Source organism: Micropterus dolomieu, linkage group LG12 (assembly GCF_021292245.1).
Source record: "Micropterus dolomieu isolate WLL.071019.BEF.003 ecotype Adirondacks linkage group LG12, ASM2129224v1, whole genome shotgun sequence".
Taxonomy (NCBI): domain Eukaryota; kingdom Metazoa; phylum Chordata; class Actinopteri; order Centrarchiformes; family Centrarchidae; genus Micropterus; species Micropterus dolomieu.
The window spans coordinates 32,748,324-32,770,609 of record NC_060161.1 but is presented as its reverse complement, the minus strand read 5'-3'; the positions used below and the strand labels follow the sequence as shown (position 1 = coordinate 32,770,609).

At 39.7% G+C, this 22,286-nt stretch overlaps 2 protein-coding genes and 1 pseudogene across 4 annotated transcripts in view; 1 reads left to right on the top strand and 2 right to left on the bottom strand.

Annotated features, from left to right (window-relative positions):
- The first annotated feature begins 276 nt into the window (after positions 1-276).
- LOC123979922 lies at positions 277-9,035 on the top strand (annotated as a pseudogene).
- A 1,224-nt stretch (positions 9,036-10,259) lies between these two features.
- Positions 10,260-20,179, bottom strand: cfi (complement factor I). The gene is made up of 18 exons (XM_046064257.1): positions 19,307-20,179; positions 18,919-18,979; positions 18,252-18,427; positions 17,682-17,835; positions 17,334-17,397; positions 17,072-17,237; positions 16,662-16,864; positions 15,176-15,283; positions 14,966-15,091; positions 14,499-14,525; positions 14,370-14,390; positions 13,725-13,867; positions 13,408-13,511; positions 12,234-12,338; positions 11,906-12,081; positions 11,272-11,373; positions 11,036-11,184; positions 10,260-10,496 (listed from the first exon to the last, which is right to left on the bottom strand). The coding sequence occupies exons 1-18, from the start codon at positions 19,522-19,524 to the stop codon at positions 10,428-10,430; spliced, it is 2,172 nt and encodes a 723-aa protein (XP_045920213.1). The 5' UTR covers positions 19,525-20,179; the 3' UTR covers positions 10,260-10,427.
- Positions 20,180-20,374: 195 nt separating this feature from the next.
- Positions 20,375-22,286, bottom strand: part of LOC123980069 (tetratricopeptide repeat protein 39B) — a 58,236-nt gene continuing 56,324 nt past the window's right edge. For 2 of the 3 annotated variants that reach the window (XR_006827364.1, XR_006827366.1), the window contains exons 20-21: positions 21,739-21,819; positions 20,375-20,909 (exon numbers count right to left, since the gene is read on the bottom strand). The gene's annotated coding sequence lies outside the window, so the exon portion shown is untranslated. The remainder of the gene's footprint in view (positions 20,910-21,738; positions 21,820-22,286) is intronic. The other variant, XR_006827365.1, reaches the window with a different exon arrangement.

The following is a 22,286-nucleotide window of genomic DNA, read 5'->3' as shown; positions in this document are numbered from 1 at the left end:
TGGTTGTTGCTAGACACTCAGGACTTGTGAAATCTCAGTGTCTTTGTTGGGCCTGTATAGAGGGACCTGACATGTGACAGAAGGAGGAAGGGTGTTGTGTGCATCTCGAACCCCAATATGACGCCAGGATGCCCTCATTTAGTGTTTTCTCACAACTATAAACCTGAATTCCTGAGTGTCTTTTAGAGGAACTTAATGAATGAGTGATTTATTCTGATTATGCTAATTCTGTTTGTTTGTCTGTCATGCTACTAGTTTCCCTCTGCCCCCCTGAAGATGACTGTTTGTGAGGAGGCAGAGGAGGTCAAAGCACCACCTTCAAGATTCAGCGGTGTGTCTCTGAAGAGTGACCAGTCCATGGGACAGCCTCTAGCATTCACTAATGAACCTGCACCTCCTTCACTCACAAAGTAAGAGGACTGCGCACACTTTAATGTCATACTGAAATATGACAAAGGTACATTTTTTGTTCTTGTTTTGCATTAAACTTTATTTTTTCAGAAGTTCATAGAGATCAGAGTTGTTGGAGTCTAGAGGTCAGTCTACGTCGAGTGACTGCTGCCATGAATCCCCTCCAGGCTTCAGTAATACTCAACCCTTGTGTACACAGTAAGATTGTACTGTATTCATAAAACCGAACTGGTAAGATCTCAGTATGCTTCAAGTGAACTAATTCCTCTGCTCGTACAATATGTAGCTTTTGTTACAGAGGAAATATAAACAAAAAATATAAATCTGAAAAAGATAAGAACACATAAACAAGAGCTGTAAAAGTGAATTAGTACAGTAACTTTGACAGTGGATTCACAAAAGTAGAAACTAGCCCTAAAATTAGTTAAAGAGCTTAAGACACTGTTAGACTGTCCGACTTGCACTTTGTTTGGAACATACTGAGGCCTTTTAGACGACATGGGTGTTTTCAATCTGGACTACATACCAAGAAACCATGAATATGAAAAACAATTGTGTGAGCTAGTCAACTGTTATTGATGAAAAAGGTTTCAGGAATATTTAGTGAAGCCTGGCCCAGGAGACTGTCAAAAGCAGTACAGAGATTCAATTCGCATCCAGAAAAGTTTATTCTTCACCTCTGTATAGATGTGTGAAGATTCTATTGGATATTGGTTCAGTATCCAAGACACTATGCTTACCAAATTTAGTCACAGTCTGTGTCAACCAAGTCACATGCACCACTTTCTAAAGAGCTACTCTGTCTGTCTGTGTAACCATGGGTTGCCTAGGCAATTAATGCTTGCATCCTTATCAAGGCAGTTGCATCAGTCAATCAACCAAACAGACAGAAGGGAGAGGAGAGGAGAGACTGGGCCTTTCCGAAACTAGACCCTCGCCACTTCCACTCCGACACGGAGTGAACTCTGGTCGGAGTCACCCTCACAGCCAAATCGAGTTCCCTAACACATGTAGTGTATAAATACAGTGGCCAACTTTCGGACGAACTACCCTCTCCCCAGTCTAAATAGAAGATTCAATAAAAACAAGAGTTGTATTGTGTAGCAGACCTAAAATTTTTTAGTCCAGCATTTTAATAAATTTGTGAGAATTGATACCCAATTATGAATTTTTAAGATTCATAAAATCAAAATTTCCTCGTTAAGGGCACCACCGGAGTTGTTATAATCCTAGAGTCTCCGGACCTCTAGGTAGTTTTGAATAACTATACAATTATTACTAGTGATCAGTTAGTTAATAATCGCTCAATTATCTTAAATCAGTCAGTCAGTCTCATATCTAAAGGGTCAATTCTCTTGGCAGGAACTAGAAATAGGCAACACACACAGCTCTTGATTATATTACAGTGAATTTATTCTCTAACTAAGGTGATAAAAAGACGGTTGGATACAGGGAACATAAACATTTGCTGAACAATGAGCCTGGAGGTTCGGTTGTGGGAAGCATTTGACTCATATGGCATAGAAGAGCTAATGAAAGTAAACTAATGCTATAATTTAGGAGTTAAAATGAACATTTTATCACCAAATGCTTAGAACAGTACAACCGTTCGACCATTGAGGTTCGATTGTGGAAAATATTTGATTATAAGACGTGCAAATAGATTTCTTTTAAACATTAAGTTTAGAAAGGCAGCCCCTTGGGAAACCTGAGACGCCCCCTGGGGAACCACGCCCCAGGCAACAAAAGAGCGACACGCGACCTCGCTTCGCTCTTCTCTTCGCTGTTGGCAAACCCGTGGGACCCGTGCAACAGGCCAAAAGCAGGCCGTCGACAAGCAGTAAGACTCAACACACATTCTGGTAACAGGAAACAATTACTGGTCAGGATATTTATACATTTAACGGCATTTCCAACGAGGTCATGTAATACTTATTTCGTCCACTTGGGGGAGCTCAGGTTACATGAGGAAAGCTTAGATTACATTAGATGAAGGAGTGTCTTGCTGAAAATAAAAACACTGCACATGTAACTTCTTTTCAGCACTAATATCAACAACAGATAGCAACAACAGTTAACATAACTACTCAAATAGAGGCAAACGTAATCAAGTAACTAAAGATTTAATTAAACTTAATTAAATGCTTTGAGTCTTTGGAGACTGCAGTCCTTAGCCATTCAAAGTTCGGCTGTCCTGGATTGTGTCACACCTAGGTGAGACAAGGAGTATGCCTTAGATGTGGTAATAAAACAAAGAATAAGGTCAGTTGCCACGGAAACGTGTGTGGGGGGGCCAGTTTTGATAGGCTGTTCAGGAAGATGCCAATGGCTGGCTCGTGTCCCTTTGTCAGTTTAACAGTCAGGCCCCGCGTTATCAGCTTCGGAATCAAAAAGGTGCCAGTTTCATGGTCGGGATAGCACTTAGAGAAAGCAACTTTGACCCCTCCCCTTCTTCTCTGGGGAGGAGAAAGGAATTTAGGGTAGCTCCAAATTTATTCAATATAAAATGCACAAATCCACACCGTTGTTCACTACAATTGTCTATCAGACAAGAGCATTTTTTGATTAAACACAATATAACTTTTGGGCTCCGTTGTTAACCTGTGAATGGTGATATGAAATGTTAGTGTACTTTCTGAATTTAAAAAACCCACATGTTAACCGGCGAAGTCACACAGAGCTCACATTTGAAAGACAGGTCCCCCATCGTGCAGGAAGGGGTGTTACGCACCTTCAACAAGCTGACATCGGCGCTTAATCAGCATTGGAGGGTTTAACAACCCACCACCACTCCGCCCTCATTGGTTTCGGATGTCACTCAATGTGGGGGACCCTCCACATGAACTTGCAAATGGAGGGGAAGTAGGTGGGGCGAGGGAGTAGCAAGCAGTTTCAGAGAGGCCTACAGTTTGACCTACTCGATTGAGAGTCACAGGGAGTCAGCTTGGCGTACTTAATCTCTGCCAATGATCCTATTGTGACTGGGGGAAAGAATTAAGATATTTCTGTGGCCAAACAACTCCTAAATCTAGTAAATGTAAAATCTTGATATTTAAGTGTTTTATTGACAAATAGTTGTCTTCATTTACACAGAGGGAGAAAGAGGTGTAGTGGCGCTGATTTGGAGAGGCTGTCCTGCAGTCTGGCCTCTACCAGCTGTGAACGGTGTCTACAGGCACCAAGTCAGAACAGCGGTTTAGGAAGTAAGAGTGGATGTCGGTGTTTGTAGACAATGTTGACATGAAAATAGACTTCTGTTAAGCCATAATAATTCCCATTGCTTTTGCTTCTTCTGCATGGAATAAAGGTCTACGGGAAATTATTGATGGACATAAGATCAGTCTGAGAAGGAGATGTGAATGTGTGACTGAGGGAACTGATGAAACAGGAAGTGGAACCCTCCTCAACAGGATCTACACTGAGCTCTACATCACAGAGGGACAGAGTGAGGAGGTCAATAGCCAACATGAGGTGAGGCACCTTGAGACAGCTTCCAAGAAGACCCTCCATCACACTCCGATCAGGTGCCACGACATCTTTAAAGCCTTACCTGGCCAACAGACTAGTGGTGTCGCTGGCATTGGGAAAACCTTCTCAGTGCGGACGTTCACTCTGGACTGGGCAGAGGGCTTGGAAAACCAAGATGTCAGTCTGGTGATTCTGCTTTCATTCAGGGAGCTGAACTTAATAAAAAAATGAGCAGTACAGCCTTCTCATGATGCTCCATGTTTTCCATCCAACATTACAGAAGATCACAGCAGAGAAGCTCGCTGTCTGTAAACTGTTGTTCATCTTTGATGGCCTGGATGAAAGCAGACTTTCATTGGATTTCACGAAAAAGAAGATTGTGTCTGATGTCACACAGAAGTCACCAGTCAACGTGCTGTTGACAAACCTCATCAAGGGAAATCTGCTTATCTCGGCTCTCGTCTGGATAACTTCCCGACCTGCAGCGACCGATCAGATCCCTCATTTATGTGTTGACAGGGTAACAGAAGTACGAGGCTTCAATGATGCCCAGATGGAGGAGTACTTCAGGAGGAGAGTCAGTGATGAAGAGCTGTCCAGCAAAATCATCTCACACATTGAGACATCCAGGAGCCTATACATGATGTGTCAAGTCCCAGTCTTCTATTGGATCACTGCTACAGTTCTGGAGCACATGTTGATCACAGACCAGAGAGGACAGCTGCCCAAGACACTGACTAACCTGTACTCACACCTCCTGCTGGTTCAGACAAAAAGGAAGAAGCAGAAATATAATAAGGGACATGAGAAGAGTCCACAGGAGCTGACCGATGCTGACAGTGAAGTTCTTCTGAAGCTGGAAAGGCTGGCATTTGAACATCTGGAGAAAGGAAACATCATGTTCTACCAAGAAGACCTGGAGCAGTGTGGTCTTGATGTCAAAGAGGCCTCGGTATACTCAGGAGTTTGTACAGAGATCTTCAAAAGAGAGAGAGAGTGTGATCCTCCAGAAAACAGTTTACTGCTTTGTTCATCTGAGCATTCAGGAGTTTCTTGCTGCAGTCTATATTTTTCATTGTCACACAAACAGGTATACAGAGATACTGGAGACATTTCTGGGGAAACCTGGGGTAGGTATCTTAGCTGTGAGCCATATTTGGATAAGTTGCTGAATCAAGCCTTGCATGAATCACTGAAGAGCAGAAATGGCCATCTGGACCTGTTTGTCCGCTTCCTTCACGGCCTTTCACTTGAATCAAATCAGAGACTCTTGATAGGTTTTTTAGGTCGAACAGAGAACAGTCCAGAAAGCATCTATGACATCTCTCCCGACAGAAGCAGCAACATCTTCCACTGTCTGGTGGAGATAAATGACCCATCAATACATCAGGAGATCCAAAAGTACCTGAAGTCAGAGAACAGATCAGAGAAGGAACTCTCTGAGATCCACTGCTCAGCTTTGGCCTTCATGCTGAAGATATCAGAAGAGGTCCTGGATGTGCTGGATATGAAGGCATACAGGACATCAGAGGAGGGGCGACTGAGACTGATCCCAGCAGTCAGGAACTGCAGAAAAGTTCGGTAAGTCCCAGGCCTATATTTAGCAAACATCTCACCCTAGAATTTGTGCTGAAGGTGAAACTAAGACTAAAATAATTTTATCTAATAGTAGGACTTGTCAGGACTCTGTGAACTATGCTGTAGAATAACCATTGTTTGGCAAGTTCAGTGTTTCTGCTGCCTCACTTCAGGGCCAAGCTAACATTACTGCATAGCAGTTGCATGGCTGTCAAAGTGGCTTGCTAGTTTTCAGTACAAGAAGACAACAATAATCTAATATTGACAGGCCAACAGGACAGCAGTGTGTCAGGCTGCATTTTTGGAATTCCGCCTGCTCGAGAACAGTTGCACTTATACTGTCTACTAAGTATTTCAAATTTGAAGAGATGATTACAGATCAAATATGTAAGTCTTTTCCATGTTTGGTAGTGAGAGTGAAAGCATAAACTTAACTTGCAAATGCATTTGTTTTTGGCATCCAAATACCAAAATCTCAAACGTACCAGTCAGTTTGCAGCTTAATTACGACAGAAAAATACTGTTATAGCGATAGTTTACCAATAATGTAATATTCATATATTTTAAAAACTGCTATACTGTGTTGAAGTAAACCATGCTATTTACATAATCAGTTTTACAACCAGATGTGTTAATTTTATTCAAAGAAAGCATTAAAGTTATGATCAGAAAGTAACACATGCTCTACTTTTTTCACAGTGACAGTATCTCCTTATCTATGTGTCTGGATCCTCCTGTTCCAGCAGTCAAGGACAAAGGTCAGGCAGAGAGTTTTGTTGCTTAGCAACAATTGCAATAGCCCATGATCCCATAATCTTGCCCATCAGAAAGTTTTCTTGTGTAATAGCACTTCCAATGGGGTAAAAATGTAATGGCATACAATCCTGTCTTTCATTCATAACCAATCAGAGATTCTCAGTGATGTCCGTGTTTTGATTACAGACTAATCGGGAATATTTGAACCCATCAGATGAGATAAGATGAAAATCAACCATGACAGCTGCTATACAAATTATACTAGTCATTTGTTTTCTGTACAAATAAAATCTGATACTTTGTCTTAGCTTAGACTCAATAATCACTTACTTTCCATTACATCTGCAGACTTTCTGACTGTCGACTTTTAGAAACTCACTGTGAAGTCCTGGCCTCAGCTCTGAAGTCCAACCCCTCCAATTTGAGAGAGCTCGATCTGAGCAACAACAAGCTACAGGATTCAGGAGTGGCGCTGCTGTCTGCTGGACTGAAGAGTCCACACTGTAGATTGGAGACTCTCAGGTCAGACTGCTTAATTTAATTATTTCTGCATCCAGGTCCATAGTATACCTTAGCTAGAGGTACTAAATGAAAAGCAAATAGACTTGTTTCTTAAAGGGGCTATATGTAAGTTTTTGATTTTAATAAATCAAATTTTCATTGCCTTATTGTCAATGGGCTCAAAACTCACTCAGAAATGAAGCACACGCCTATTTTCTCCGTTGCTTGCATCAGCCACTACCCTGCTTTTAATGTGAGGTCTCTGGGTCGGATTCAGATTTCTGTATGAAAGTGGTTGTGTTTCGGATTATGCTCGCTCATGAGTTCAAGCGAGCATGTGTATGAGCACACGCCTGGAATCAATCTAAAAACCACACCGCTAGTGGCCACTGGAAACTCCATAATGCCCCTTTAAACAAGTTTTTTGAAGACCTCATCCAAAAAGCTTTTTCAGTTTTCAAATTCGGGAATCTATAGTAGATCCAGTTGTATATTTTATGCAAATTAATTAATGGCCATTAAAGAAACCCTTAAAACACTTTCATCTTTGCTTCAATTCAGTCCATATTCCATGAAATGTTTTTATGTTATAAAATCTGTTTTAGGGCATAGACCGAAAAACTGAAAATGTTTCCTTATGTCTCACTAACTTTCAGAAATGAGGATGTATGTCTGCATTCTGGCTGGGCTATACTTTTCTAGTCTTGTTAGCTACGTGCTTTATTCTTTGTTCTTTTATTCAGACAAATTGATTGCTTGCTACCAGAGAGCAGCTGTTCTTCTCTGGCCTTGGCTCTTAAATCCAACTCCTCCCATCTAAGAGAGCTGGACCTGAGTAATAACAAACTGCATGATTCAGGAGTGAAGCTGCTGTCTGCTGGACTGAAGAGTCCACACTGTAGACTGGAGACTCTCAGGTGAGGCAGCTCATTTTTAGTTCTGTGCTTTAATACAAATGTGAACAAACATCAAGCCCATTATGCTGCTCCCCAGCCTGTTTTCTAACATGGATTATTAATAGCATTATGAGCTACACATTTAAAGCCTAAATATTCTGTAGCAAAGGAAACCTCCTAACTCACCCCTCTGATATGTTTACAACTTTATTTAGAGCATATACTTTAACTGAAGCTAACTAACATTTGAAAAGTGTTACATTAGTATTTGAAAATCCATAAAATTTTAAATCTAGATCTCAACCTTCATCAAAAATACATAGTGATAGACATTTAGAAATGAGAATTTAGAAAAGAAATATTGGAATATTGTAAAATTCCCCCAAATTCTAGGATCAGTTCAGGATCTATATTCAGGCCAATTTAACAACGTTTAATAAAAATTTAATTACACTTTGTTGACATACACTGCTAACTAAGAAAACTGCGTGTTAAAAATTATTGGATTTTTGTTTTTATATTTTATTTTAATAAAACTTAATTTAGTTTGAGGCACTGTGGTTTGTCAGAGGGCAGCTGTCCTTCTCTTGCCTCAATTCTGAAATCCAACACCTCCCATCTGAGAGACCTGGACCTTAGTTACAACAAGATTCAGGGGTGAAGCTGCTGTCTGCTGGACTGGAGAGTCAATATTATAGGCTTGAATTTCATTATGTTCTTTGTTAAATAAATATTATATCTTTTATTTGTAGTTTTTTTAAATCATTCTTATTGGTTATGATAAGGTTTTACCTACAATTGCGAGATCAGTACAGATCTCAGATGCTAGCAGTAACTTTGCTAGACAGTTCAACAACTTCACTGCTTGTTAGCTAGTTTTCAAAGATTCTCAATTGCAAATATTTTTATTGCCTAATTAAATGGTAAAGTTAAAAGTGAATTAATTACTTAGCAGTTTTTATATCTTTCTTAAGATTTGTTAAACATGCATATTTATTCAATTCTGTATTAGATTCGGTTTTCTGTATTTAAAACCTCCATGGCGGTGGTGAAATTATGAAATGTTGGATATTTTCCAAAGACACTTTCTTGTCTTAACTACATGTTTTGTTCTTTGTTCAGATTGAGTTTCTGCAGCTTGTCAGAGGTCAGCTGTGTGTTTTTGGCTTCATCTCTGAAGCTCAACCCCTCCCATCTGAAAGAGCTGGACCTGACTGATAACAAGCTGCAGGATTCAGGAGTGTTGCTGCTGTCTGCTGGACTGGAGAGTCCATATTGTAGACTGGAGACTCTCCGGTTAGCAGTCAGCATACTTGTTCTTGCAAGAATATAGTTTTTATCAAGTAAAAGGTAGGCCACAGAGCCAGCAAGGTTATATATTTGCCTTGACCTTGTTGTTGTGTTCTTCCTTACAGGGTGAAATAAGCCTTGAATGCAGCCAACAGATTTGAAAGATGGAAGTTTTGAGAAAAAGCCCTCACTTAAAGTGAAAGTGTTATTATACGATTTTTAGGATTTTTTTATGTATTAAGAAACACAATGAACTATGTATTGATGTGTTTAAGTTCTGAGACACTATATATCATGTTTTAGGCTCTCAGCAGTTTTTCTCCTCTCACTCTCTCTGTTGTTTTTTCAGTCAACTAATTTTGTTAATGATCTCTAAAGGGGCAGCAGGAAAGGTGCCTAAGTGTACCACTCAGATGGGAAAGGTGAACTAATGAGTGTATCATACAGTTAAAACCTGTATGATACACTTTAGATGGAATATCTAAGAGTCAGAGATACAGAAATAACATAAACCTGCCTGAATTGACTTTTCCAGCCATTAAACACTATACGTCAACTGATAATCATAGTTAATAGGGATAATATTGCGTTTAGTAATATTTTAATGAAGGTATCTGTGTGTGGGTTGGTGTACCAGAACGAAATGAAAGTGGAACATTGCCTGCGTTGAAAAATGTTGAATGTCTACGAATGGCAATTGTGGTTGGTTAGTGACCACCACTAGCCTGGTAGAGTAGAAAGTGACCTGAAAATATAAACTTAGGTAAAGGTAAAGTACCTCAAATTGATACTTAAGTACAGTACTTAAGTAAAAGTAACATCACTGCACTTTTCTCTACACATTGTTGATCATTAGAATAGCAAGAAACAAAATGATGAGCCACTGATTAAAACATTGCTACATAGCGCTACTAGTGGCCATGAACTCCACAGGGAACCTTTAATATACATTAATCCCAAGGGTGTGCAGATTTGGATGACATCAAATATAATTTTTCACCTTTTTTTTTTCCTTCATTAATTAATCTGCTATGTCTTGGTATTTAGAAAATATATACTGTAATACATTTGAATAATTTTGATGATTCATCCTACACTTAGGGGTCATATAGGCTACATGCATTTCTATAAAGTATTTAGACAAACAAAGTTAGCTGTAGAAACAGCAATTTCTGTTGCTTCAATACATGTAAAACAGCATTTTATTGACAGTTGCTAGCTATAGAAACACATCTCAGCCTTAAAAACAGGAAAATATATTTTAAGAGGGTAGTATTTTAATACTGATACAATCAGTAAACAAATAATAGGCCATTTAAAGTATGTAATTATTTAAAAATAAAAGCACTTCAGCTCGACTCCTTACAATTTCAACTTTAATTCACAGTAAACAAAGTGTCCATCATCACACAGCTGTAGCCAAGGTAAAGGTCTGAGAAAAGACTACTTTAATCAACAAACAACTATGACTGGTGAAGTATTGAAAGAGTACAATGTGTGTGTGTGTGTGTGTGTGTGTGTGTCTTATCAGGAGTTGAACCTGGTGACTGCAGGCCACCCTGTATGAATTCTGATCCACTCAAAGTAATGAGCAACCTGTCAGTGAGAGAGAAGGGATTCATATTAATGTTATGTTATCATTTGTGACATTATTTGTGTAGCTGTGTGAGTGAAGCACTGAATATGAAACTGAAATTTTTGTCTTGGAAGTGTTTACGTTGTGCTGTGTGGCTGACTGTTGTTTTTTAAATGTATTATTTTTTTTCTAAAGAAACAAAATATACATGAAAATGTGTTCACACTAATGTCAGAGAAATGTGACATTAAAGCGATTTAATCTTATTTTACAAGAAAGTCATGTGAATTCAGGATTCTGGAGACTTTTTGTATTAGACTTTATACATGAAAGCTGTGTTCATGTTTCTTTGTTAATATCATTACGAAGAAAAAAACCAAATCATGTTCTAAATATAATATATATATATATATAATTTAAAACATTTTCACATTATACAGTGACATACAGTAACTATATTTAACTGCATAGGCACTATCTCTATATTGCATTACACTGTATGCTAAACCATTACAAATCAATCTTCCCTGTTTATATAATAAATAAATACTTTTTTTACCTGTGTATAAACTCCAGGGAATCCTGGCTGACCACATCTCTCTCCCCAGCTGACAATGCCCCACAGGTAGGAAACCCCCAGTTCATCTTTACAAACCAGAGGACCTCCACTGTCCCCCTGACAGGAGTCTACACTGCCATCCAGATCACCTGTGCACATACAAATTACCACCTGCGCAATGTCTTTAAAGCAGTTGGTTTATGTGTATGTAGCTCATCAACCAGGTACACACCCACCTGCACACATCATTCCAGGTTTGAAGCGTCGTTTGTAGAATGTCTGACAGTTGGCGATGAGGGATACGTTGGCCCAGAGCAACACCTGAGCTGCTTTGCCATCTATGAAAAGTCATCAATATTTAAACACTGACGTTATCATTTTCAAACTGACAAATCTCATTTTCCTCCATTCAAGCTCATTTACAATCTGACTGATGATGATTTGTATGCAGGTTTCAGAGCATTTAATTAATTTAGATATTTCATAGAAAGCATTTCATGCCACAAAATATGTATGTTGATTTTTGAATAATTATGATGTAATTAATATAATTACTACATTGATTTGTAACACTTTGTTCCACAAAAGGCAATTTTGTGATTTCCATGATGTGGAGGTAGGGTTCATTATAAAAATATGACTAAAATATTTTCAAATTAGGTTACAATCAGATTATTAAAATACCATGTTAAGTGTAAACCTTGTGAAGTTTATTTTCTAACTTATTTTAAAGACGTTTTCAGCCCATTTTCCTCCTCACTTTGTATCACCCCAGGCATTTTCTTAGCAGCCCACGCCTCCTCACTTACAGTGTTACAGTTGTTGTAGTTGGACTCCACTTTTGAGAGAGTGGTGACATAATGCACATACCTGCGGTTCGTCCCCATCCAGAGATGCTGCAGGTGTGGTTGGGTTGAAAGAGTTGGGTAGACCAGGGAACACAGACGGCACTGACTGCTGGGTTGTCCACCAAACATTTTTCCTTGAACGGAAGCTTCTGCAGTTGAACTAGAGCAATGTCGTTCTCGTAGGTGCTGGCGTTGTACCTGCAAGTCAGTTATTTTACATTTTTGCCCATTCTGTTACCATTCAGTTAGCATTAATAACTACAGTCATGTGTAATGATTGAGCTAATTAGGGTTATCGTTCAGAAAGATAGACAGATAGATAGATAGAAGATAGATAGATAGATAGATACCTGGGGTGGATGCGAATGTCTGCAACAGGAACAATGTCAGTCGTGTCCTGAGCTCTAGACTTCTTCCAGAGAGAAAACTTCACCTTGAACGCTGAGGGGTTGGACCTGGTAAAGAGAAATGGGTGAGAGACTATTATTATTATTACATTTGAAAGAGAAAGTGAGTCAAGAGACTACTTCTCCTTCAACTTGTGCACAACCACTGTCCAAACAAAAGGTACCACCACTATTATTACAATTTTCTTAGTGGCCCAAATAGATGATATTTCTTTCTGGAAATTACATTTGAATAAGTGGGAGTTGTATTATATGTTATATCTTATGTTAGAGGATTAGACAATTATGTGTTCATGACATCAGATATTGGAGAGAGAGAGAGAGAGAGAGAGAGTCCCAGAGTACACCAACTCCTGCAAAGAGTGTTGCATTGTGAGCGGTTTGCAGCCTTAATGTTCGTGGTATATCAAGTTTATACAACTCTATTTATAGTGTGTCTTTTTGATTCAATCAGTCCTGGTTCAAGTGTTTAGTTACTCCATTTTAATATACACGAGTTTCTGAAGGCTTGTGTTTTGCTGCCACGGAGGAAATTAATTCCTGACTAGTGAAAACATGTAGAAAGCATCACCCAGCGTCTTTACTGCAGAATCATCTGTCAAGCAGCTAAGAAATAATGGTGTCACACTGTGTCATAATGACACTAAAGTAGCATTATTTCATGTTTATGCCTTTACAAGAGAAAAGCCTTCAAGAATGAAAACCCCCAGTCACTCTCTCTGGTAAATGTTGCCAACATGGCTATTCTGAAAGTGTGCATGTCTTCACAAAGTCTTTTTCCAAAAACAGCTGTCCGAAAAGACGGGTCTTCTCATGATGAGGGTCGTCTTATATGCGGGTCAATACCATAGACTGCATGAAATAAGTCAGTGTTGTCACCATGATATCACCCATTGGTTTGTGGACTACCATTTTGAAGCCTTAAGTTTGGCATTTAGGCCGTCGTCATCTTTTTTGGACCTGAATGTTACAGTTACCCTTAAGTTCATTGGTTGTTAAATGTACACAGTGCAACAGACATAATTTGCCTCTCTCTGGAGTTTGGTGCTTGGCCAATACGTACAATAACTAACACTTCATGCTAATGGCACTGCATCGACATTTACACTCATCTTACCTGACGCAGTGAGCAGCAGTGAGTACCCAGCATCCTCCGATATAAGCTCCTCCACAATCGATCTTCCTGTTCTCCTCCAGAGCAATCTGCCACTGGATCTGAGTCTGCAGACAGACAAACAAGGCAGAAAAGGAACAGTGTTCACAGGAACATTGAGTAGGTCAGTGGCTTCCCACCATTGTCTGTCTTTCCACGTTTTGAAAGCTGCGGTGGCAGCACATGACCAAGGGGAAAAGAGTTTGGGAACTGAAATCAGAAATGATAATAGTAATAAACAGATGTATTGTAATTACACAGACAGTGAGTTTCTAACTGACCGGGTTTGCTGGGACTCCTCCCACCACTCGCTTGACTCGGCTGGTCCTTCCTCGTTCTTCCACTTGCACATGGTCCACTGTGGTAATATTGGGAATCCCGCAGTATAACTTGGACTCCAAATGCACTCTGTTGGCCCTAATTTCTAGACACACGTACAGAGTTGTTGAAATTCAAATCCGGCTCTGATGAGATCTGACTTGGTCTTGGAAATTAAGGATGTAACCTGACTTGAGGTAAGAGATCACCTGATCACACAAATGGACACCTGACCATTTTAGCCATAAGTGGTAGTTGAACAAGACCATGGGTTTAATCTGTTTTTATAACAGCCTCCACTAGTTTGAGTCCTTAAACCAGATGTAAAAAAATATTGAGGTCCAACACTGATGTTGGGTGACAAAGTCTGGGGGTGGTGATGGTGCAGTGTGAGAGACCGGGGTTCAACTCCCCACTGTGACACCCACCAATGTGTCCCTGAACAAGACATTTAGCCCCTAGTTGCTCCAAAGGCGTGCAAACTCGGACATGAAAAATAGCAACTGTACGTCGCTTTGGATAAGAGCGTCAGCTAAAAATGAGTACAATGAAAAAAAATAAACAATGATAATACCAAGCTGTAAAGTGTTACTGTTTATGCCACATACCGTTTTTGGGAGAGATGTACTCTGAAATAAAGAAAAAAAACAAATGATCATTACCACCACCAACAACAACAGTTTCCTATGAAAGGTCCAACCAACTGGTGTTGATGTTGACTTCAGTTGCAGGCATACCTGGTGTCAGGGATCTCTGCACTGGGTCTGTGGAAAATAGAAATATCTTACAAAACTGTCAGAATCTGCCAATACTGCCCCAACACTAAGTGGTAAAATATAACTACAAAATTACTACTGCACTGGGGGTGGTGTTCCTGAAGTTGGTCAGTGTTGAACACATATTGGTTTCATTGGGCTATACTTTGTTAACGACATGCATACACTAAAGAGAAGACAAAACATCTGTTTCCCAAAGTGTCACTTTTGCTTTTAAAGTTTGCCCTTGATTTCGCTTTGGTCTGTCTGCTGGATTAACTGATTAATAAGAGGTGGAGTCTAACAAATGACAGAGACTGTCAGTTTAAACCTCAAGGGAAAAGAAAACTGCAACCGCACACAGAAAAGAAAGCTAAAGTTTCTGTGATTTCCAAAATTAAATAGAAAAAAATAATGCCTGGGTAAACTAATAAAAAAAAATGTCTCACTGTTGTACACTGATTTGAGTTTCTCTGATTCATCCTCGCCATCCAGACAGTCAATCTGTCCGTCCAGGAGTGCATCTTTATGCACACAAACACCCGTCTTGCAGCGGAAACTACCGTCCCTGCAGTCTGACAAACAAAATAATTCACATTGTAAAAGACAAGACATACCGGGTTATCAAATCTATTTGTGTGTGTGTGTGTGTGTTTTACTTTTGCAGCACATCTCATCACTGCGGTCGCCACAGTCATCAACTCCATTACACGTCTGGTTCAGAAGCACACACTTTGTGTTTACACATTTGAAGCCACACTCCTCCTCTGAAACACAGAGAGAAAAATGTCACAATCCTGGAAAAGTACACCAAAACACAAGAGACAACTTCTCAAATTGAATCCTGCATTATTGGTCCTTGAAGACAAATACTCAGCGACCCAGGGAACTCCAGGTCTTAGGTGAGGGCCAGACAGATGGTAGGTTATGAAGACCCATTCTGACTGATTGTAAACAGTCACAGACATTCAGGTAGCCTGCTGCACCTGGCTGGTCACAGATGAGGATCAGTGTTTTTTTGTGGAACAAGAAGATACTGCCAGAATTAGGTTTAGGTTTTGTGACTATGCACTGAATATCAGCTTCACCTTCAAGCATCCAGGCCAGCTCCTGGATATCTGGGCTGATACGGGTACCGCTGACACAAGTCTGCAAGCCATAATTTACCTGGGGAACCTCACCTTATTTAACAGTTGTTTGGTGCTTGATAGCTGGATTATTTCCCTTTTCCTACTCGCCTTTTTTGGTTTCCCATTGGGAAAAAGTTGGACCTGTATCTGCTACCTGGTACTTTTTTTTGTATCACCTCCATCGAGGTTCCAAGTCAGCTGAGGTGATACCAAAAGGTGACATGAAAACACTGCAGACTACTGATTGGTCACTATTCACTGCATCGTCATTGCAAGCATCAGACAGGAGCCAGCAACAGAATGTTTAATATTTTACAATTTTCGTATGCTATTTCATAACTAAATCCACTTCTGAGATGTTTGTGCTGTGTTGAACATTCGCAGCAATTTTGTGCAGCGAAACAAAGGGTTGGACTATATTCAGTGATGGCTGAAACCTGGCTGCTACGAATGAGTAAGTTGATGGCCATATGTTTGAGGATACACAGATGAAAAGAAAGGACTAGCTTTCAATCAACCACCAGATTGCTGTAAAATGGATGAGATGGTGGAGAACGCTGTTGGACAGGCCTGGTAGATCCAAATATTTGGCAAGGGATTGCTGGAAACTCCAGGTGAAGAGAAAACAGATCTTGTTTATAGCCTCCTTGTGGAAGAAGCTGCTAAGAGCTTTTGTCAGAAGTTCAGTGTATTCACGTCTTTCTTTGTTATATTCCAAGAATCCCGTGGTGGCAAAAAGGGCTGCCACTGTGGTAGTTACAGATTCAAAAGACAGGGAGAGGAAAGACTTTAATGACTGAGAGAGGCGGATTATTGGGAAGCCTCAGCAACTCAGGGGTGGAAGGAAACACCTTGCATATGCTGTTGTAAACAAGTGCAGTGGAACTGCGGACCTTAATCAACAGGTATGCTGTGTGGATAAGTGTCAAGATTTGAGGGCACGTCACTGGCAGGACAGCAATAGCTACTAAAGGCAATGATAGAAAAGAATAGAGTAGAATCAGTACACATTGACCTTTTGGTGGTTGTGACGCCTCATAGCAGGTTGCAGTCGCGACCATCCTATAGCCAATCTTGTTGATCTTGTTGGAGATTACACACTCAGCGAGGGAGTTCTCATAACCTTGGCAGAGGATGCTAATACAGCTGTCTGGGTGCTGCTTGTCATGGGATGTTGTCAGGGATTTGTATGGAATGGAAACAGCGGCCACGGCACCACTGTAAGCACACACACAAGTCACATTGTGGCTACTGTATACTGTCACTGACAAAAAGCCATATAACAGCTTGTGGAAGGCATGTTTTTCATTTTGATGGTGCTACTGTAGGGTAGCAGTGGGTGGTCTACTTTTTGGCATGTTCTTCATTTATGCCAAACTGTACACATGCATATTGTAAAAATGCAATAAATATGTCTCCTCTCACAGTCGCTGCCCATATTCCTTGCAGATCACGTTAGCAGCTGCCATGTTCCAAAACTTCTTACACACCAGAAACTCCATCCCACCTTCAGTGCTCCTATTGTCGGGAATGGTGACCGTGACCACTCCTGTGACTTGGTCTATTGAACTTTTGAACTTCTGATGATTTTCTAGGGTGAGAGAGCGATAAAGGTGACAGTTACTATGTCTAGAAATCTAACAGTGATATTTAAAATAATGCACTGATTGTATCTGTGAGATCGAACCTCCGCAATTTTCCCCAAAGTGGGACATGGCGGGTTTCTTGGTCCGACATGAGAGAGCCATCATCTGGAAAACAGATCACCGTTGTGAAAATTCGGTTCCTGAATGATACAATTTCCATGTCCAAAAGCAGTTACATTCACTAATGTACTCTCTTGAAATGGTTGCACTATTTTATACTGATTTCAAATCAGAATCTGTTGGTAGTTTTTGCATCTTTTTTTAAGGGTTCTGATTCTTGACAAGATACATAAATGAACTATCTATCAATAGCAAATTCCTCATTCGTGTTTCTACAAATGTTCCAATTCCACACCAGCAGTCGATACCCAAACCTATACATGAATTACCTGGCAGTAGGAGCGGTAATTTCTATTGTCCCGCCCACAGACTGGGGTCGTGCCCTCAGTGGGACACAGATAAGGTGGTTTACATGAGCATTGTCCTTCGATGCAACGCTCCCAAGGACGACAAAACACCAGGTCACATGATGCACGCGTTAACCTGATAAATGTTAAAAGATAAATCATAGAGATACAAACACAGGTTAATCTCACATTACTTATACACAGATTATTACAGTGAGCTAAGAAAACACAATTAACTCTACTGACAGTAAGCCTTAGACAAATGGCAAAGGACAAACAGCTCCCAAGGACAAGGATTTCCCCAGGTAGTCAACAGTTGTATCTTTAAAAACTGAATATAATTAGTTGTTAGATTGTAGTGAACACAAACCCATTCATTTTGGTCTGATTCTGCTGCACTGACAATTCAGAGTCAGTGTTTATGTCAAACAAGGCAGCCTTAATGTGCATTACTGACAAACAGGAAGAAAAGGCAAAAACATAACAGACCACAGAAACTAAGAAGGAAAATTAGACATCCAAAGGAGGCCCAGCCAATTATAATATACGTACTTCTTTTCCAGACACTCAGGCGGACCCAGAAAATCTTCTCTTTCAGGGGTTGTGGTGGCCAGAGGGGTTGGGGGTTCGGTAGTCAACTCTGGTTCCTGCTCATCTGTAAATAATAGATCCTCATCGTCTAACCGCTGCTGCATGATTTGCACATCACCTACAGCTCTGGCTGTCTCCTGTTAAAAGTGTTGTGCAGAAGTTAAACTTATAACATTAAATAACTAAAGAAAAAGCTCTCTTGAAAAACTTTTAAGCTTGGGTAGGTAATGTCGATGAACCTAGCAAGAGACAGCTAGATTTTGAAGTATCTTACTGGAAAAATCCCACCCCCATCCTTCAGGCCTCCTTCCAAAGCCACTCCCCCAAAACCCATTTTCATGCGCAGCGAGTGCCCAGACACAGGTAGATAGGTCAGCAGGTCAGTAAACCATGCTTATTTAATTTTTGTGTCAGAGCATTTGATTTATTGATTGCTGTCCAGATCTAATAAGTAAAGAAATTTAACAAATATAGTAAAACATACCTCTGTAATACATTGCCTACCCAAGTTTAATACAAGTGATAAAAACACATAAAAGTCCGACAAATAAAGACAAAAGAAAAATTGATTGATTGTTTTTAAACAATTAAAAAATAAGGATAAAAGACAGCATGAGTGAGAACTCACCGTTTCAGAGTGAACAACGAGAAGAAGCAGCAAGAAAAGAAAAAGTCCGGTCGATCTCATCCTGACAAACAACAAGCAGTCTGGGTTTACCAACAGCTTGTCACAAAAATGTTTTCTTCTTTTGTTTCCTGTGGTTAAAAATGCTGTTACTGATTGACAAAGGAAAATAATTACTTAGACTCGACAACTGCTGCAGATACAGAGAGACCTCTATTCTCTCTGTAAGGGAGCGCTGTGACTGACAGTCTGATATCTGCTCTGTCCACTGATGATGTCATCAATCAATCATTAGCTTGTCTTGTCAATGTTGACACACACACACACACACACACACAGACATGTGAACACAGGCCAGACTGGAGATTATTTCAGCTGACTGATCACTTACTGTAATGTCACATAATGAGTGGACAATGAAGAGATGGGGGAAGAGTTGTTTATGTGCATGCGGGGAAAGCCAGATTCCTGTAACCACACAAACACAAATATGTAGGTGGTACAGTGGGTCAGTACTGGAGGTTGTGGTTTGAACATGATAGGTACAAAAGTACAGGTGTAAATATCAAAATTGAATTCTACTAAGCTGCCAGCGGGGGACACTTTCATAGAGCGTTGTCATCCTTAATGTTATTAGTAACTCCTGTGCTTTGTGACAAGTCAAAAAGCCTTCTGGGAAATGGCATGCTGGGACAGGCGACCCTGAATAGGATAGATGAATAAATGGATGTACAAATAAGTTAATGTTCAACATTGTATCAATAAAAGAGCATTTCAAAATCACTGTGTACTTATCTGTGAGACTTTGAAGTTTCAACTCTGTTCATTCTGATGATATTATATATTTTTCTTCTCATCAATAAATCTCGTGCTCAGAGCCAAACACTGAATGTATCTACTAACAAGTAAATCCTGATATCTCTTCTCACTCTGAGCCATAGTGCTCCGTTGTTTCCAAAAACCATTAATAACACATCAGTTAGCCACACTGTTGAACTGGGTGACTTGTTTCCTTCATCACCATGAACACACACACAGTGAACACATACACTGTCCTGCTGACTCAGATAATCACTAATGCACCACATGTGGATTCATCAGCCAACAACAAACCCAACAAACACACTATTTCGCTGTTTGTTTGATAACGATTACAGCTGTTTTGGTGAGCTGTTTTAAAAGATTTATGTCTTCAAATGTATTATTGTTGTTTCAGGTTACCGGAGTCTGGGTTTTCCTAAATGTACACACAAACACAAAAATGACTCCCCCCTCTCGCTACACACACACCTACACACACACGATCGATAAGATGGGGAGAGAGAGCAAGACAGATGAAAGATATGCAAGATTGTGTGACCAGGCCTTAACAGCAGCACAAGTAGGGGAGTCATTAAATGTCAGTTACACAAAATGTTTTTGACTTGATAATAAATCAACGGACAAGTAGGGTGTTTTTCTCATAGACTCCAATACAATCAGACTTGCAACCAGCAATCTGCTGGTCATTAGATAGACTGAAGGTTTAAGGAACTCATGCATTGGCTTCACTTTTCAGACCTGGAGGTTGCCGCTTGGTCCTACCCAATCCAATGAGCAGCAGTGATTACCCAGCAGCCTCCGAAATAAGCTCTTCCACATTGAAACCTTCTGCCCATGTCTACAGCAACCTGCCACTGGATCTGAGTGCGCACACACACAATAGATTTACTGCAGACACACAGTTTATTGGCCAGATGTCATTAAAATAACAGCTCCACCATGCTCTCTGCTTGTTTAGTCATTAGCATGTAGTTTATGGGGTAATAAAGATGATAAAATCAGATTAGACACAGATTTGCGTGTAATTGACCGGTTGTGTTGGCAGTCCTCCCACTACTCTCTTAAAGCGGCTTCCTCTTCCTCGCTCCACTTCACCATCATCATTCACTCTGGCTGTTTAGGAATCTCACAGTTGAACTTGGACTCTGCGCGCCGTCTGGTGGCCTTCGTTTCTAGACAAAAACAGAATTGAAAGCACTGCTTCTGACAATAATTCAACTGAAATCATAATAATCCGTCTCCATTTTAAAGAAAAACATGCCAAAATGATCTTAAAATATACCTTTTTTTTTTTTTTTTTATAATTTAAAGTAGGGATTCCTGCAGTCCATTATATATATTTATACAACAAAAGAACAAAGTGATGTTGGCTAACAATACTATAACAGCTGTAAGTTATCATATCACAACATATAATTAAATGATTATAACTATGTTTTACCATATTGTCAAAAATGTGTGGTTGTTAATAAACCTGCTATAATCCCATAATGACCATATTGCATAGCCCACCATAAATATACCAACGCTGTTCATGTCATATTTATAGCATCTGTATATTAATCTTGTTACTGGTGAAATCTTCTGGTTCTTTAGTTTAGCTGATATTGTTGTATCTTGCTATTTGGGACAGAGATTACACTCATACTGATATCTGACTTTTGCATAACTCGGAATAAAAGTAGAGGTCTGGTTAACTTTCTCATTGACAATGTTCGGTGACCCCTGCACACAAAAGAGGATTAGATGAAAATAAACATTTTTAAGTAAAAAAATAAATAACATAATAACAAAAGACAACTCTGACTCTTAAGGTGCATTTTGAACAAGGAACATCCAATCACAAAGTTTTAAATTATATTGCGTGCTGCTAACAGCGATCCCATGATAGCACTTTGTAAATCAAATTAATCTAAGATATTGGGTTAATTTTGGATGAATTCAGCAAATATGTTTGACTGCAACAATAAAGGCCTCTGAATTTACAGTTCTAATTCGCACCTCTTATTGTCATCTTCCCAGTAGCAACAGCAGCCGAGACTCATGGGTGTTGTAGTACATTGACATATCTAAGATGCCAAACTGTGGAAAAAAGAAAACAGAATTTTCCAAAGGTATGGAGAATAATCCACGGTAAATTTAACATACACAATGTGTGTGTAAACACTGGGAAAACATACACTGTTTTAAGAAAGCAGAGTTTCAAGTAGCTAACTATGAAATAAAGTTAAAATGTTTAAACCAGATTCATAAGTAACAGAATGTTTTTTTAACCAGAGCTTACCCTCAGATGACTTTTATTTAGTTCTGAGTTTGGAAAAAACAGATAACTGAGGAGACTTCATGCTGACAGTTCAGCTGCGTATAACTTCAGACAACATGTCAATATTATAATGTTAATAAATCAAAACCAAATGGAACCAGAAACCATTCATTTTCATTTAGGTTGAATGTGCTTTTGACAGGATCTAAAATATCAAGACACATTTACACTTCAGACCCGTTTCAGCTTGAAACCTTGACAAATTAATTGCAGTATTTTCTGTTTG

Coding starts and splice junctions, on each gene's coding strand:
- cfi (XM_046064257.1), bottom strand. CDS start 19,524: ATGAAAGTGTCCCCCGCTGGCAGCTTAGTAGAATTCAATTTTGATATT. Junction 16,865..17,071: donor AAGGAATATGGGCAGCGACT/GTGAGAGGAGAC, acceptor GTGTGCTTACAG/TGGTGCCGTGGCCGCTGTTT. Junction 15,284..16,661: donor GGCGTCACAACCACCAAAAG/GTCAATGTGTAC, acceptor TCTGTGTTTCAG/AGGAGGAGTGTGGCTTCAAA.